Genomic DNA, 15,326 nt, shown 5'->3' on the forward strand with positions numbered 1-15,326 from the left:
ACTCGGTGGCTGAATAGGGAGTGACTCACAAGAACTGTTGCAATGCAATTAAAGAACAGGGACCCAGCCTTTGCAAGGCGGCATGTCCTTTTGGGGAACCGAGAAAGATCCCAGGCAGGGCCAACGAGGGGCGTGGGGAATAACAATGGACGGGAGTCTGGAAGTCACACCTAGGTGTGACGGGGGAGCCCAAGATGACAACAGAAGTTTGAATGTGCTTTGCAAGAATCTACAGCAGCAAAGGGATGAAGGTGGATAGTTCAGGGCTGCCTTGTTTTTTAAATGTGTTGTTCCACACCTTAAAACAGGGGCCACGTGGCTCAGGGCCAGGGGCCAAATATGACCCTCCTTGGCCTCTCCACTTTGGACTTGTATTTCTTCCCAGGCTCCACCTCCTCCTCAGTCACTTCCCCTCCAGGCCACACCTCTCACACGAGAGTCGGCTTAATGGTTAGAGTGTTGGGAGTAGGACTGGGAGATGAGGGTTCGAATCCTCACTCAGCCATGAAGCTCACTGGGGTGACCTTGGGGCAGTCGCCATCTCTTAGTGTGACCTGCCTCACAGGGTTGTTGTGAGGATGAAATGGGGAGGAGGAGAACCACATACACCACCTTGAGATCCTTGGAAGATAACGGTGGTATATAAATGTAGTAGTAATAATAATAATGATAATAATAATAATAATAATAATAATAATAATAATAATAATAATAATAATTTTAAATAGGCCATTCGGGCTGTTAGCTTAGATATGTGAGCTTTTGGTATGCCCACATTTCTTCTGGCTCCTGAGCAAGAGCTATGCAGAAATGACAAATGCTATTACCAGACAAGGCCGATTCAGTCCTTGGGAACAACCTGGTTGTTGAGAACCTGGTTCTCCATTCAGATCTTCTCAGTAATCTAATTAGCCTTCCTTTTCCCAATTAAACACTTCCTCCCAGGAAGTACCTTATTAGATGCGGTGTGATCAAGACGCTTAGCTGCTTTACAACTTATTTATTATACCTGCTGTGTCCCTCAGAACCTCTTGCTGTGTGACATTCTCACACCGTAAATTCTTCTCCCCAGTTTGGTCCAAGAAACCCCCAAATTTCCTATCTACACCATTAAGCTGGCCTCAAGGAGGTGCTGTCAATCAGCTGTTCATCGACACCTGGAAAGCCCTGCCACTTCCCAAGACCTGCCGACGACCAGCTGATCGTCGGCGTTTGCAAAGCACGGTGCGATCAGATTTCAAACCGCGCAGGCAAAGGGAAACGGATCACCTGACATCACTGTAATGTCATGTGACTGAGAGGTGAACAACCCTAACCAGCTTTCAAAGTTGGCCCTTGGGAGCCGGAGGGGAGGTAAGGATCTAAGTCCACCGGCTGAATCTAGGAAGTGGGATTCTGAGGTAGACTGCCTCTGAGGCGGGAGGTTCTAAAAAGCCATCATGGCTAGTAGCCATTAATCAACCTCCCCTCCTTCTACCATATTATACAAGATAATAAGGTGATTCATTATATATACTTATTCCAAACGGCAATAATTGTCCCCATAACAGTGTTATGGGCATGACTCAGCTGAAGTTTATTGCTTTTAAAATTGGCCTATAAAGAAACATTAAGCTCTTTTAATTCCCACTGGTTTTGACAAGGAAAGTCAAAGTGTGCACTTGAACCTTTAACTCAATGGGATGCAAAAGGGCTTAATTTTGGCTGGATTGTGCTTCGTATATTTAAGCCTCCTCTTGCAGCACAGATCTGTTCCCCAAAGGCTTTTCTGGAAAACAAGCAAGGGTGTGCCGATGTCAAACAGACAGACGCAGAATAATATTCAGCGAAAGAAAACAGGAGGTCATAGGAAGCTCTGGGTTAAGACAGCAACTTGACCAACAGCGCCTCCTGCTGACGAGAGAGCTGTATGACGCCTGAACCATCACCTGCGATAGGTAGGTCAGATTAGGCCACAGTGACCCATTGGTGAAGGTCACAGGCAGAGGTCATTTCTCTACCTTGTATAGTTAAAGCTATGGTTTTCCCAGTAGTGATGTATGGAAGTGAGAGCTGGACCATAAAGAAGACTGATCGCCGAAGAACGGATGCTTTTGAATTATGGTGCTGGAGGAGACACGGGAGAATCCCATGGACTGCAAGAGGAGCAGCTCATAGTCAAAGGCGCCCGCCGCCGCCGTGGGCCGAGGGGGAGACGCGCCCAGCCCACCTGCCGCTAGCAGCAGCGTCGCCACCTCCCGCCAGTGCCGCAACCGCCAGTCCATGTTTTCCCACGGAACACCAGGCAACATCTTGCGGCACACTAGTGTGCCGCGGAACAGTGGTTGAAAAACACTGAAATAAGAAGACGACAAAAATATTGGTGAAAAATATGGATAATGAAAAAATACAAAAAATACAACAATCAACAGAAATTGAGGTGGCCAAAAGAGTTAAATATTTAGGAATTTGGATGACAAATAAAAATATTAATTTGTTTCAAGATACCCGGTAATTATGACTTGGTTTGGAATAAAATAAAGAAGGATTTGCAATTGCGCTCTGGGAATTGTAGTTCTGTCAGTGGAAAGAACAACTACTCTTTAAATCAAAACAAAATCAGCAATGAACTAAAAACAGATGGAAACACAGGCCAACTTTCTAAATGTATGCATAGGCTTGTCTAAGCAAAAAATGTTTTAGTAGTCTCATACACCCCAGGAAATGTGGTTGCTGACCTTGAGCCAGACATCCTGGAGAGTGAAGTCAAATGGGCCTTAGAAAGCCTTGCTAACAACAAGGCCAGTGGAAGTGATGATATTCCAGCTGAACTATTTAAAATTTTAAAAGAGGATGCTGTTAAGGTGCTGCACTCAATATGCCAGCAAGTTTGGAAAACTCAGCAGTGGCCAGAGGATTGGAGAAGATCAGTCTACATCCCAATCCCAAAGAAGGGCACTGCCAAAGAATGCTCCAACTACCGCACAATTGCACTCATTTCACACGCTAGCAAGGTTATGCTTAAAATTCTACAAGGCAGGCTTAAGCAGTATGTGGACCGAGAACTCCCAGAAGTGCAAGCTGGATTTCGAAGGGGCAGAGGAACCAGAGACCAAATTGCAAACATGCGCTGGATTATGGAGAAAGCCAGAGAGTTCCAGAAAAACATCTACTTCTGCTTCATTGATTATGCAAAAGCATTTGACTGTGTCGACCACAGCAAACTATGGCAAGTTCTTAAAGAAATGGGAGTGCCGGATCACCTCATTTGCCTCCTGAGAAATCTCTATGTGGGACAAGAAGCTACAGTTAGAACTGGATATGGAACAACTGATTGGTTCAAAATTGGGAAAGGAGTACGACAAGGCTGTATATTGTCTCCCTGCTTATTTAACTTATATGCAGAATTCATCATGCGAAAGGCTGGACTGGATGAATCCCCAACCGGAATTAAGATTGCCGGAAAAAATATCAACAACCTCAGATATGCTGATGATACTACCTTGATGGCAGAAAGTGAGGAAGAATTGAAGAACCTTTTAATGAGGGTGAAAGAAGAGAGCGCAAAATATGGTCTGAAGCTCAACATCAAAAAAACTAAGATCATGGCCACTGGTCCCATCACCTCCTGGCAAATAGAAGGGGAAGAAATGGAGGCAGTGAGAGATTTCACTTTCTTGGGTTCCATGATCACTGCAGATGGTGACAGCAGTCACGAAATCAGAAGACGCCTGCTTCTTGGGAGAAAAGCAATGACAAACCTAGACAGCATCTTAAAAAGCAAAGACATCACCTTGCCGACAAAAGTCCGTATAGTTAAAGCTTTGGTTTTCCCAGTAGTAATGTACGGAAGTGAGAGCTGGACCATAAAGAAGGCTGATCGCCGTAGAATTGATGCTTTTGAATTATGGTGCTGGAGGAGACTCTTGAGAGTCCCGTGGACTGCAAGAAGATCAAACCTATCCATTCTCAAAGAAATCAGCCCTGAGTACTCACTAGAAGGACAGATCCTGAAGTTGAGGCTCCAGTACTTTGGCCACCTCATGAGAAGAGAAGAATCCCTAGAAAAGACCCTGATGTTGGGAAAGATGGAGGGCACAAGGAGAAGGGGACGACAGAGGATGAGATGGTTGGACAGTGTTCTTGAAGCTACTAACATGAGTTTGGCCAAACTGCGAGAGGCAGTGAAGGATAGGCGTGCCTGGCGTACTCTGGTCCATGGGGTCACGAAGAGTCGGACACGACTGAACGACTGAACAACAAAAGGAGAAGGGGACGACAGAGGACGAGATGGTTGGACAGTGTTCTCGAAGCTACCAACATGAGTCTGACCAAACTGCGGGAGGCAGTGGAAGACAGGAGTGCCTGGCGTGCTCTGGTCCATGGGGTCACGAAGAGTCGGACACAACTAAACAACAACAATACGGACACCTGGGATCAAGCCTGGGATCCATTTTTATATTCTTCTAGTCTAAGTTTCATAGTCCACTTTCTAAAAAGGCACTATTCCAAAAGCAGTGTCCAAATGCACATCAAAACAGTCATCAGATTCAGGTAGGTAGCTATGTTGGTCTGACGCAGTCGAAATATATTTTAAAAAAAAAATGAAAAAAAATGAAAAAAATTGTCCAGTAGCACCTTAAAGACCAACTATAAGCTTACGTGTGCATGCACACTTCTTCAGATAACTTCTTCAGAAAACAGTAATCAGAATCAAACCACAGAATCACAGTTTGAAGGGCCCACAGAGGCCCTCTAGTCTAGTCCAACCCCCTGCAATGCAGGAATCTTTTGCCCAAAGACGGGTCTCGAAACCAAAACCCTGAGATTAAGAGTCTCATGCTTTATCGACTGGGCTATCAAGTCATTTAAAAACACAGGAGGCTAATCTCTTTTTTTAATCCCAGGGGTCGCAATGACCCTTGAACAAACTTTGGGGGGGGGGGTCACAAGCCAGGGGTGGCCACCCCCAATATTCCACACACACACACACACACACCTCACTTCCTCAGCAGATCTGTGCGGATTTGCTAAGTAAGGGAGATTATTGCCCCGTCTCCAATTTTGCATCTGGTAATTGGCATCTGCTTCGGGGGGCTTGGCAGGGCAGAGAGGTTTAAACATCCCAGAACAGTTATCTACTTCATTTATTGCTTTCATTTATATAGAATCCTAGAGTTGGAAGAGACCCCAAGGGCCATCCAGTCCAACCCCCTGCCAAGCAGGAAACACCATCAAAGCATTCCTGACAGATGGCTGTCAAGCCTCCACTTAAAGACCTCCAAAGAAGGAGACTCCACCACACTCCTTGGCAGCAAATTCCACTGTCGAACAGCTCTTACTGTCAGGAAGTTCTTCCTAATGTTTAGGTGGAATCTTCTTTCTTGTAGTTTGAATCCATTGCCCCGTGTCCGCTTCTCTGGAGCAGCAGAAAACAACCTTTCTCCCTCCTCTATATGACATCCTTTGATATATTTGAACATGGCTATCATATCACCCCTTAATCTTCTCTTCTCCAAGCTAAACATACCCAGCTCCCTAAGCCATTCCTCATAAGGCATCGCTTCCAGGCCTTTGACCATTTTGGTTGCCCTCTCCTGGACACGTTCCAGCTTGTCAGTATCCTTCTTGAACTGTGGTGCCCAGAACTGGTCACAGTATTCCAGGTGAGGTCTGACCAGAGCGGAATACAGTGGTACTATTACTTCCTTGATCTAGATGCTATACTCCTATTGATGCAGCCCAGGATTGCATTGGCTTTTTTAGTTATATTTCCCACCCCCTACCCCGCCATATTTGAGAGGCATTATTTCGCTGGCTAGCAGCCACTCACCGATATCTTGGTGAAGATGGAAAGCAGGAGAGACAGGGATGAAAGGTATATCCGGATTCTCTCCCCGCCAAAGCGCTTCTGGAGGTATTCCGGCATGGTGACAATCTGATCGGAGGAAGGGACGGGAAGACAAAAGAACCAGACGCCAGTGTTATAATTCGGGGTGGGAGAAATCCCAGTTCCGTTCAGATTTTAACGTGAGCCTAGCCCAATTTTCACTTCGCATGCAAAATGAAACGCAGCAGAATTTGCACTTCTCCGAATTTTGTGCTGCAGTTCTCCAGCCAAATAATGTGTACAAAAAAGTACGTCTTAGCGAAAAGTGTGGATAAGAATGCCTATATTAAGGGGGGGGATAACATGCATTCTATTGGGGGGAAGGGCCTGTGAAAATGTGTACATCAAGCCCAAGAGCAGACAAAAATATGTATATTTAGAGGAATTTGCACTAAAACGCAGGTGAATTTTCAGGGTGACAAACTGTTGCAGAAATGTGGAAAATTTGCCTCCCTGAGGAGTCGCACCATTTATTATCTGACAGTCCCGGGGCAGGTTACGGCAATGCAAAACACAGCATTAGAATCACCTTAAAATAAATTGTGGTGTCTTTTCACCCAGGAGCCTTGGGAGATATTTATTATCATTATTATTTGAATTGCCAAGTACAGAGAAGGCCGTGAGCCTCAGCCGCCTCAGGAGGCGGCACCAAATCGGCACGGGAGAGGTGAAGAAGAAGAAGAAGAGGAGGAGGAGGGGGGGGGAGGAGTTTGGATTTGATATCCCACTTTATCACTACCCGAAGGAGTCTCAGAGCGGCTAACATTCTCCTTTCCCTTCTCCCCCCACAACAAACACTCTGTGAGGTGAGTGGGGCTGAGAGACTTCAAAGAAGCGTAACTAGCCCAAGGTCACCCAGCAGCTGCATGTGGAGGAGCGGAGACGCGAACCCGGTTCACCAGATTATGAGTCTACCTCTTTTAACCACTACACCACACTGGCAGCTGTTGGAGGTGCAGGAAGCCCACAAACCAAGGGACAGGACCAAACCCAGTTCCCCACTTACCCCTGAGGAGATGTAGACTGGAACAAACACCCAGGCCAACGCCAGAAGCACAAAGGTGGCCTGGAAAGAGATGTAAAAACACTTAAGTGTGGTCCTACACATCGGTGCATATGTGTAAAAGAAAAGAGATTTGTGCTTTGGACATAACCACTAGCTGAAATTTCCAAAGTGGTTCAACCTCTTCCTCACAGGGAACTCTGGGAATTGTAGTTATGTGAGAGGAACAAGCGGTCTCCTCATGACTCTCAGCACCCTGAGCAAACTACGGCTCCCAGAATTCTTTGGGGGCTCCCAGAATTCCACTGTGCTATCACTTTTGACACTCCTGCCTTCCACCAAGGAACCCTGGGAACTGTAGTTTAAGAGGTGCGGGGGTTGTCCTTCCCCTCCCCGATCTACAATTCCCAGAATCGTTTCTTCAATCCATCGCTCTCTTTCCACAGGGGACTCTGGGGGTTGTAGCACTGTGAGGGAGAGAGGGGTCTCCTAACAACTCCCAGCACCCTAAAAAAAACAAAAACAAAAACAACCACCATTCCCAGGAGTCTTTGCAGCAGGAGTCATGACTGCTCAAAGTGATATTAAACATATAGTGTGGGGGGAGCATAGATGGGGAAGGACAGTAGCTCGGTGGTCAAGCATCTGCTTTGCATGCAGGAGGTCTCAGGTTCAATCCTCAGCATCTCTGGGTTGGGCTGGGAGAGAACCCTGCCTGAAATCCCAGAGAGCGGCTGTCCGTCAGTGTAGACAATATTGAGCTAGATGTCCCAGTGGTGGAAGACATTTTCCTCTGTCCCTTTGTAGCCAGGCCTTTGGCCTGACCAGTAGGGCTCTCCTTACGTTATTTACCGTATTTTTATTTATTAAATTTGCATAACCGCCCTTCAGCCGTAGATCTCAGGGCAGTTCACAACATGAAAAACACAAGACGAGAAACACAAAACTCACAATAAAGACTAGAACAAAAACAAACCAGTAACACACACACACACCCCGGCACCCTCCTTCTAATCAGGAACAAATAAATGTTTTGTTGTTTTAAAAGCAGTTCTTACATTTTTCACCGAATCTATGCATGGCTTTCTAAAGGTTCACTGATAAGTTAATTAATTAAACCGGAGAAGGAAAACTTCACCGCAGTTGAAGGGGTGGCACACTTCTCTGTCGTAATATTTCTTGTTCTTCACCTCTATGCATTAAGTTGAATTACTGAAAGAAATGCACCTTTCCACGATATTCTAATTTTTCGAGTTTCACCTGTATATGAATAGTGAAATAATTATTAAGTTCTAACTGTACAGTAATACCTCCGCGAAGGTCCGCCTCATCTAGCATCCATTCTGGCGAACGTCCGCAGCAAACCAGGAAGTACCGGAACGGGTTACTTCCAGGCTTGCCGCTCACGTATGCGCAGAATCGCTAAACCTTGCTTTGCGCATGCGCAGAAGCGCAAACCACTCCACGCCAGTGCGCAGACGCGGCTGCCCTGCATCCTTTTCGGCTAGCGGCCGGGGCTCCAGAACGGATCCCGGTCGCAAAACAAGGTACGACTGTATGTAGGTTTTATTTTATTTGTTTTTTATCTTATATTTTGGAAATGTACATCCAGGTGTTGTTTTTTTCCTTTAATTTTTTTTGGGGGGGAAGGCCAAGAGAGTGGGGCTCTAAGCTATAGCTTGTTTAGCTTATACGTAAATCCGGCACTTCTCACGTTCCATTCGAAGCCGGCCACTGCTACCCCTCCTGCAGCCGCCGTGCCAGCCAGTCCAATGAAAAGGCTCGATCCTTCGCTGCTGGCAAAGAGCGAGGCACCAATCTGCAAGCCAAAAGCAGCCATTATTATTATTATTATTATTATTATTATTATTATTATTATTATTATTATACCAAATGAACTGCAAAAACCCTAAGCGAATTACAAAAAATAAATAAAAATAAAGCATTAAAATTATCAATTGGAAAGAGTTGAAAATCAGGTATTTAAACATATCTCCCGATATCTTCTCGATAGGCTTGTGAAACAAAAATGTTTTAAGCAGGTGCCGGAAAGTAAGAGAAGAGTTTGGACTGAGCACAGGGCCGTCTTTAGCATATGCGCCGCCGAGGTGCAAAGATCCACCCGGTGCCCCAAAATGTAGTTAATTTCGCGTGCACGGCGCCGTTGAGAATGACAAGCGGCGGCGTTGAGTCTGACAAGCGTCACCCTTGTGAATGACAAGCGCTGCCGCTGGCACGGCACGTCTTTGGTAAATGAGCACACAAAGTAAAAACTCCTTTAGTGAAACAGTAGGTATACATTTCGGTAATACCTAGGTACCGTATTTTTCGCTCCATAGGGCACACCTCGTTTTTAGAGGAGGAAACAAGATAAAAAATATTTTTTCTGGTTTTCCTCCTCTAAAAGCCCCATTTTTCTGAGGATCAGCTAAAAGTTTTGCAGCTTTTTTGCAAAGGGAAAAGCTCTGTTTTTTAGAGGATCAGCTAAAGGTTTTGCAGCTTTTTTGCAAAGGGAAAAGCCCTGTTTTTTTGAGGATCAGCTAAAAGTTTTGCAGCTTTTTTGCAAATGGGGAAAAGCAAAGCTCCTTTTGCAAAGGGGGAAAAGCAAAGAGGAAAAGCCCCGTTTTTATGGGGTTCAACTCACATTTCTGCCGCTTCTAAAGGAAAGGGAGCCTTTTCTACAGTTTCCAGACAGATAATCTAATCAGCCTGTCACATGTCGCTGGGGAAAGAAACAACCTCCCTCTGCAGCACATTCAACAATGGAGGGCGGGGCAAGAGGGTGGAGCTGAAAGGGAGCCAGGACTCTTATCTCTCTCCCGATCTCTTGCTGATCAGCTGCTGAGCGGGGTCCTTTCAACACCCCCTTTTCTCTTTTAAAATAAAAAGCATGATCCTCTTTTGGCCCCTGGGAAATTCAGCTCCAGGGACCACCATTTGCTCCATAAGACGCACAAATATTTCCCCTTACTTTTTAGGAGGGAAAAAGTGCGTCTTATGGAGTGAAAAATATATATGTATTTTGTTTTCCTAGCTTGATCTAAATTATTTATTATTACATAACAGGTAGGTAGTTAAGAGCTTAGGCGGCTTCAGCGGCGGGCACCTGGCGTCCCCCAGAATTCGGCGCCCGGATGCCCCACACCCCTTGCACCCCCAGGTAAAGACGGCCCTGACTGAGCAGGCACACAGGACACCTGGTCCATTCATTTATTGTATTTACATTCCACTTTTTTCCCTCCAAGGATCGCTTGAGACTCCTCATCTCAGGGTCATGGGTTCGAGTCCCAAGTTGGGCAAAAGATTCCTGCATTGCAGCCAGTTGGGATCTATGACCTTTGTGGTTCCTTCCAACTCTTCCCGTTCTCATTTAACCCCCCACAACAATCTTGTGAGGTAGGTTAGGCCGAGAGGCAGGGACTGGCCCACGGCCGAGTGGGGATTTGAACCCTGGTCTCTCGGGTCCCAGTCTGACACTCCAACTAACCACTGCATGGTACTGGCATTAGCACTGCAGCAGTTGGCTTCTACCCAGCGGTAGTCTTATTCTGAGTAGACTCACTGAAATTAGTGCACGCGAGTCACTTAGAGATATTATTTCCTTTTTTTTTTTTTACAAAGAATTTATTGGTTTTCCACATCAAAAAACAACAAATACAACAGAGAAACAACAAACAATAACAATCATTCAAAGAAAAAACAAATACTACAAACTACATCAACATAATAAAAGAAAACAAATACATACCTTACACACAGGAACACCAACTCTCCAACTATTAATTATAATCTTATTCCGAATCTAATTAAGGGGGACTTCCCCCGTTCTCTCTCCTGCGTTCAATTCGAATTTACTTTAGTAACTTTTCTAATTATTTTAACAAATCATTCACCTATATTCATAACTTTCATAATTTTCATTTCAACGTCTTATATCTTTTAACTTCAAAATCTAAAAAATACAACTTCATATTGCAAATCTTAACTTCTTATAACCTTTTCTATCTCTTATTCCCATAAAACTGCTGCACTTATTACTCTAATTCATACCTTACAAAATATTTAACCAACACAATATCATAAAAACAATCCAAGTATTTCTTCTTCCAAGTCCATTTTTACTCTCTGACGTCGGGGTACCGTGGTAAGCCTTCCTGATTAATCATACATATTCTTTCACCCTATCCCTCTTCTTACCATTTTAGAGCTATTATTTCCAATGGGTATGCTTTGCACGAAAGTGACTTTCTAAACATGCATCTAGAAATATAAATTAGCATGTGCAAATTTTATGCAGATATGCATGTTCTTCTGCCCTATTTTTTTGGGGGGGGCGGACGCTTGCTGTTTTTTCCAACAATGCATGTAAGTGACCACCCTCTGTGAGGCTTGGATCAAACCTTGTAGAGCCCCAAAATTAAACAGGCAGTTGAATCTACTTACCGGCCACCAGGCTATGTTCCTCCCAGCCAGGAAGTATCCACTCAAAGTGTTTCTGTTTGCCCTGCATGAAGACTGGACAAGCAAAGAGACGACTAAGCAGGGGGTGCGTGACAGACAAACTGTGCCTAGAGCGTGGAAACTGGACAGAGATTTCCTCCTGCCCCACAATATAGCCCCCAAATATCAGAAAGACCACCTCCTTCCCCACAGAGTCTCTCAGGTCTTTAGATCGGCAGAGGGCTCCCTCTTGGGTTTTTTAGCACCCTGAGAAGTTGGGTAGGTGGTGGGCAGGTACAGGGCCTTCTCTGTGGCAGCCCCTGAATTGTGGAAATCCCTCCCCACAGAAGCGTGCCTGGCTCCTTCCCTATATGGTTCGCATCATACTCTGAAGATATGCCTCTTCTCCCTGGTCTTTCACAGTTGGGCTGCGTGCGTATTTTTCAGACCCACCCTCTTCTCGTTTTGAACATAGGAAGCTGCCCTAGTCAGAACATTGGCCCATCTAACTCTATATTATTTACACTGACTGGCAGCAGCTCTCTGGGAATTCGGATTGGGAGGGGGGGTATTCCTAGTCCTGGATTGAACCCGGAACTTTTTGCAAGCTGCAGCTGGCTCCTAAAAGTTGTGTTTCAAATTGCTGTGAATCACTCTGAGACTTTTGGGTGTAGGGCAAGCAATAAAATTCTGATTCAGAAAGATAACTATTCCAGGCAGACATTTTCGAGACAGACACTAAAGGAGGGTGCAAAGCAGAGGTGTGGCCAGCTTGGGGTGGGGGTTAGAGGGTCAGATTTAGCTGCCTAGGCCTGGGGTTCTAAACCTCAGCAAAAGATTGTTGGAATCTGTTGCAAACAGCACCCAGCTAGATGGACCCATGTTCTGACTCGGTGCAAAGCAGATTCCTATTTAATTTCGTCACCATGAGGACTAGAATCTTATTTTATTTTTAGAGGCAGGATAGGTAATAATAACCATAATACTATTCCCTCCATTTCTGACATTCAGGCGTGAGTGCTCACAGTCAAAATGTCACCAGTTATGTGCGACAAGGGAGATAATCGGCAAGCTCAGCAGAGCATCTAGATTGGCAGAAATGCAAACGAATTCTGTTGGCGGGGGAACGAAGAGCGGGGAGAAAGAAGACAGCCCAATACGGCTGAGCATGTTCTGTGCCCAGGCAGCAGAACCCAAACCGCTTCTTTTAAAAGCTGGCATACCCCGAATGCTCAGTCCCATTGGTCAACTGAAGACGTCGCCGAGTTGATCGGGCCATTAAACCGTTTAAAGATTTGCCCACCTTACCCATATTCCCACTGCCAAGTTCAAGATGAAATACGCCACGACGACGATCACATCAGTAACACTGAATTGGGGCGAAGGAGTGGGCATTTCAGCCAGGGGAAAGTCTTCTGCGGACATCGTGGCCGGACCCAGGAACAGAGAGAGAGGCCAGCTGCTTCAAGAGTCAAGGAATTGATCATTAAACAGCCTGGGGGGTAGACCGTTTGTGATTCGAGAAGCAGTACATGTAGGTGAGGTGTCTTGGTCCTGGGGCAGAGTCTGCCCCCTTTCTCAGCTGAAACGAATGAACCGAGGGTTAATCAAGAGCTACACGAATTGGGGGGGGGGTGTGGCTAAATTTGCAAATTTGAATGCTGGCTGGCATTTTTGTTCCGATGAAGTTGCGTGGGTGTTGCAAAAACCCAAACCAATGTGCGTGGCTCAGGACACACGCCCCACCTTGCCCCCCTCCCCGATTGAGGGGCTGCATGACCTGCTCATACTCGGGTGTTTTAGGATCATTCTTCAAAATGCTAAGCTGCGCCCTTCTCAACCATGTGCCCCCGCAGAACTAAAAAGAAACCATCTCTGGTCCCTCCTAAGGCCACAGCCACAGACAAACCAGAGCAAAACAGTGACTCTTCCTCGGTTACGTGGGAAGATGGGAAACACTGGAAGGGGACTGGGGGTCTCCTTCACATAAATCCAAGTGAAACCAACAGGACTATTCAGTTAAAGGTATTGACCCATCCATGACTGGCCAGGGATGGGTGGATCTTGTCGTTTTCAGATTCTCATTTTTTCCAATCTTAAGCTCAGTCTTAAGCACACCTGTGACTTGACTTTTCTTTTCTTTTCTTTAAGCAAAAAAAAAAAAAAGCCCTCATGAAACTCATTGTTCTAGGTCAAATTTATCCTAATATCCGTTTTGGCATGCAATTTCCTATGATATATAGCATTTTTGCAGTATACATTCACGAGTATGTGGGTTTTTAAGCACATTTTGGCTGGTCAAGGATCCAGAGATTACGTTAAGGTGGCCAAATTTTGCACAGTTGCCATAAACTTAGGGAACAAGCTGTGCCATTATAAAGATTAAGGCCTTAGAAGCAAATTATAGATATTGTAGATATTAAGACTTAAACCATATTTTAACTGCTGCCATAACGGTATTGTTTATCGTTATATGATTGTAAACTTAACCTAATTTTATTGTGTTTCTGATTTGTTAGTACAGTATGAGAGTTTGGTCTGGGACCATAATAAGTTCAATTCAATTTTGACTGGAACTGCGCTGCAAATTCAGAAAAGGGAGAATGTTGGAAGGATAGCTGTTTCAGTTCTTGAATATTTTTTTAAAAAGTGAATCAGTTGGGTTTTGCCTTTAAGTGTTAACTGAATCAAGTTTCTTCCCATTCCACACACCCCCCCAGGTCCCTGCTTGGCAGAACTTGCAGCTTGACATTTTTTGTGCAATTCTCCCTTCACATGTCAACTTGACATTTCCTCCTGCCCCACAATATAGCCCCTCACAGGCCCTTCCTCCTAAACATTGACACTCCTTTGTTAATGTGTCAGCCTTTTCGTTAGCTAGCGGCATTGTTTAATGAGCAGCTAGCTTCCGTTAAAGCCTAACCCTGGAACGCTGTTCCTGAAGCCTGTTCTGCATTCAACGCAGGGGCAGCTGAAGAGATATCAAATTCCAACCCGACACTCTCGAGGTGGGGATTTCGCATGTCAATGTTGCTCATGCGTGAGCTGGTTTAAGGTTTGTTTCTGCAGAGCGCCCAGCTGAACAGCGTATAGTGGTACCTTGGACAATATACACTTCAGCTTACATACTCCGCTAACCCAGAAATAACGCTTCAGGTTAAGAACTTTGATTCAGGATAAGAACAGAAATCATGCTCTGGCGGCGGGAGGTCCCATTAGCTAAAGTGGCGCTTCAGGGTTAAGAACAGTTTCAGGTTAAGAATGGACCTCCGGAACGAATTAAGTACTTAACCGGAGGTACCACTGTATTGGGAGGTTGTGGGAATGGAAGTTTTGCAAGCAAGGCTAAAAAGATTCCAGAAGGGTGAGACTGAAGCCCACTGCTGCCCTTTTGCAAGGTGTGGGAAGCCTTGCAAAAACGCCAAAACAAGCTTTTTTTGGAGAGGGGGAGACTGAAGGAGCGCAGGAAGCTGCCGGCACGCACATACTCATCACCCGGAATACTGTTCCGCTGCCAAAAAAAGAGCACAAACCGCCGAACAAATATTTCCCTAAGAAGCTCACACAAAAACAAAGTCATTTATTCTTCTCATTGCAGAAAATAAATACCAGTGCATACTCCATATGCTTTCCCTATAAAAGCACTTCTACAAAAAATGTCACTGAACTGCGTACAACAGTACAACTTTTTTTTTTTTTTTTGGCTTGTCAGATGCGAACTTTATACAGTAGCTTTTTTAAAAAAGAAAAAGATAAAAGAATTGTATGTAATAAACCCTTCAAAGCACTTGCAAGCAAGCTGATTTGGGGAGGAAAGGAATGTGAACCACATAGGAGCCGTGACCCTTTCCTCCAAGGGCTGTGTGTGTGTGTGTGTGCATTTGTACCCTTAGAGCTCCATCTCCCAGGAAGTTCTCCTGCACGAACCTCATTGAAATGACCAGGAGAAGCAAGAGACTGAACAAACTGTTGTTCCAGCCCACAAGTTGCCATTTCCGTCTCCTCTGGCTCCCA

The 15,326-nt window shown here is 45.2% G+C and overlaps 1 protein-coding gene across 2 annotated transcripts in view; it reads right to left on the bottom strand.

Moving 5' to 3' along the window:
* Positions 1-12,735, bottom strand: part of SLC5A10 (solute carrier family 5 member 10) — a 97,839-nt gene extending 85,104 nt beyond the window's left edge. Inside the window, exons 1-5 of one of the 2 annotated variants that reach the window (XM_033166968.1) lie at positions 12,621-12,735; positions 11,316-11,387; positions 8,587-8,691; positions 6,876-6,935; positions 5,813-5,917 (exon numbers count right to left, since the gene is read on the bottom strand). In XM_033166968.1, the coding sequence (XP_033022859.1) occupies positions 5,813-5,917; positions 6,876-6,935; positions 8,587-8,691; positions 11,316-11,387; positions 12,621-12,707 (429 nt within the window). In that variant the 5' untranslated portion in view covers positions 12,708-12,735. Of the gene's footprint in view, positions 1-5,812; positions 5,918-6,875; positions 6,936-8,586; positions 8,692-11,315; positions 11,438-12,620 lie in introns of those variants that run through there. The other variant, XM_033166967.1, reaches the window with a different exon arrangement.
* Positions 12,736-15,326: the final 2,591 nt, after the last annotated feature.

The sequence above is a fragment of the Lacerta agilis genome, chromosome 13 (assembly GCF_009819535.1).
Source record: "Lacerta agilis isolate rLacAgi1 chromosome 13, rLacAgi1.pri, whole genome shotgun sequence".
NCBI classification, from domain to species: domain Eukaryota; kingdom Metazoa; phylum Chordata; class Lepidosauria; order Squamata; family Lacertidae; genus Lacerta; species Lacerta agilis.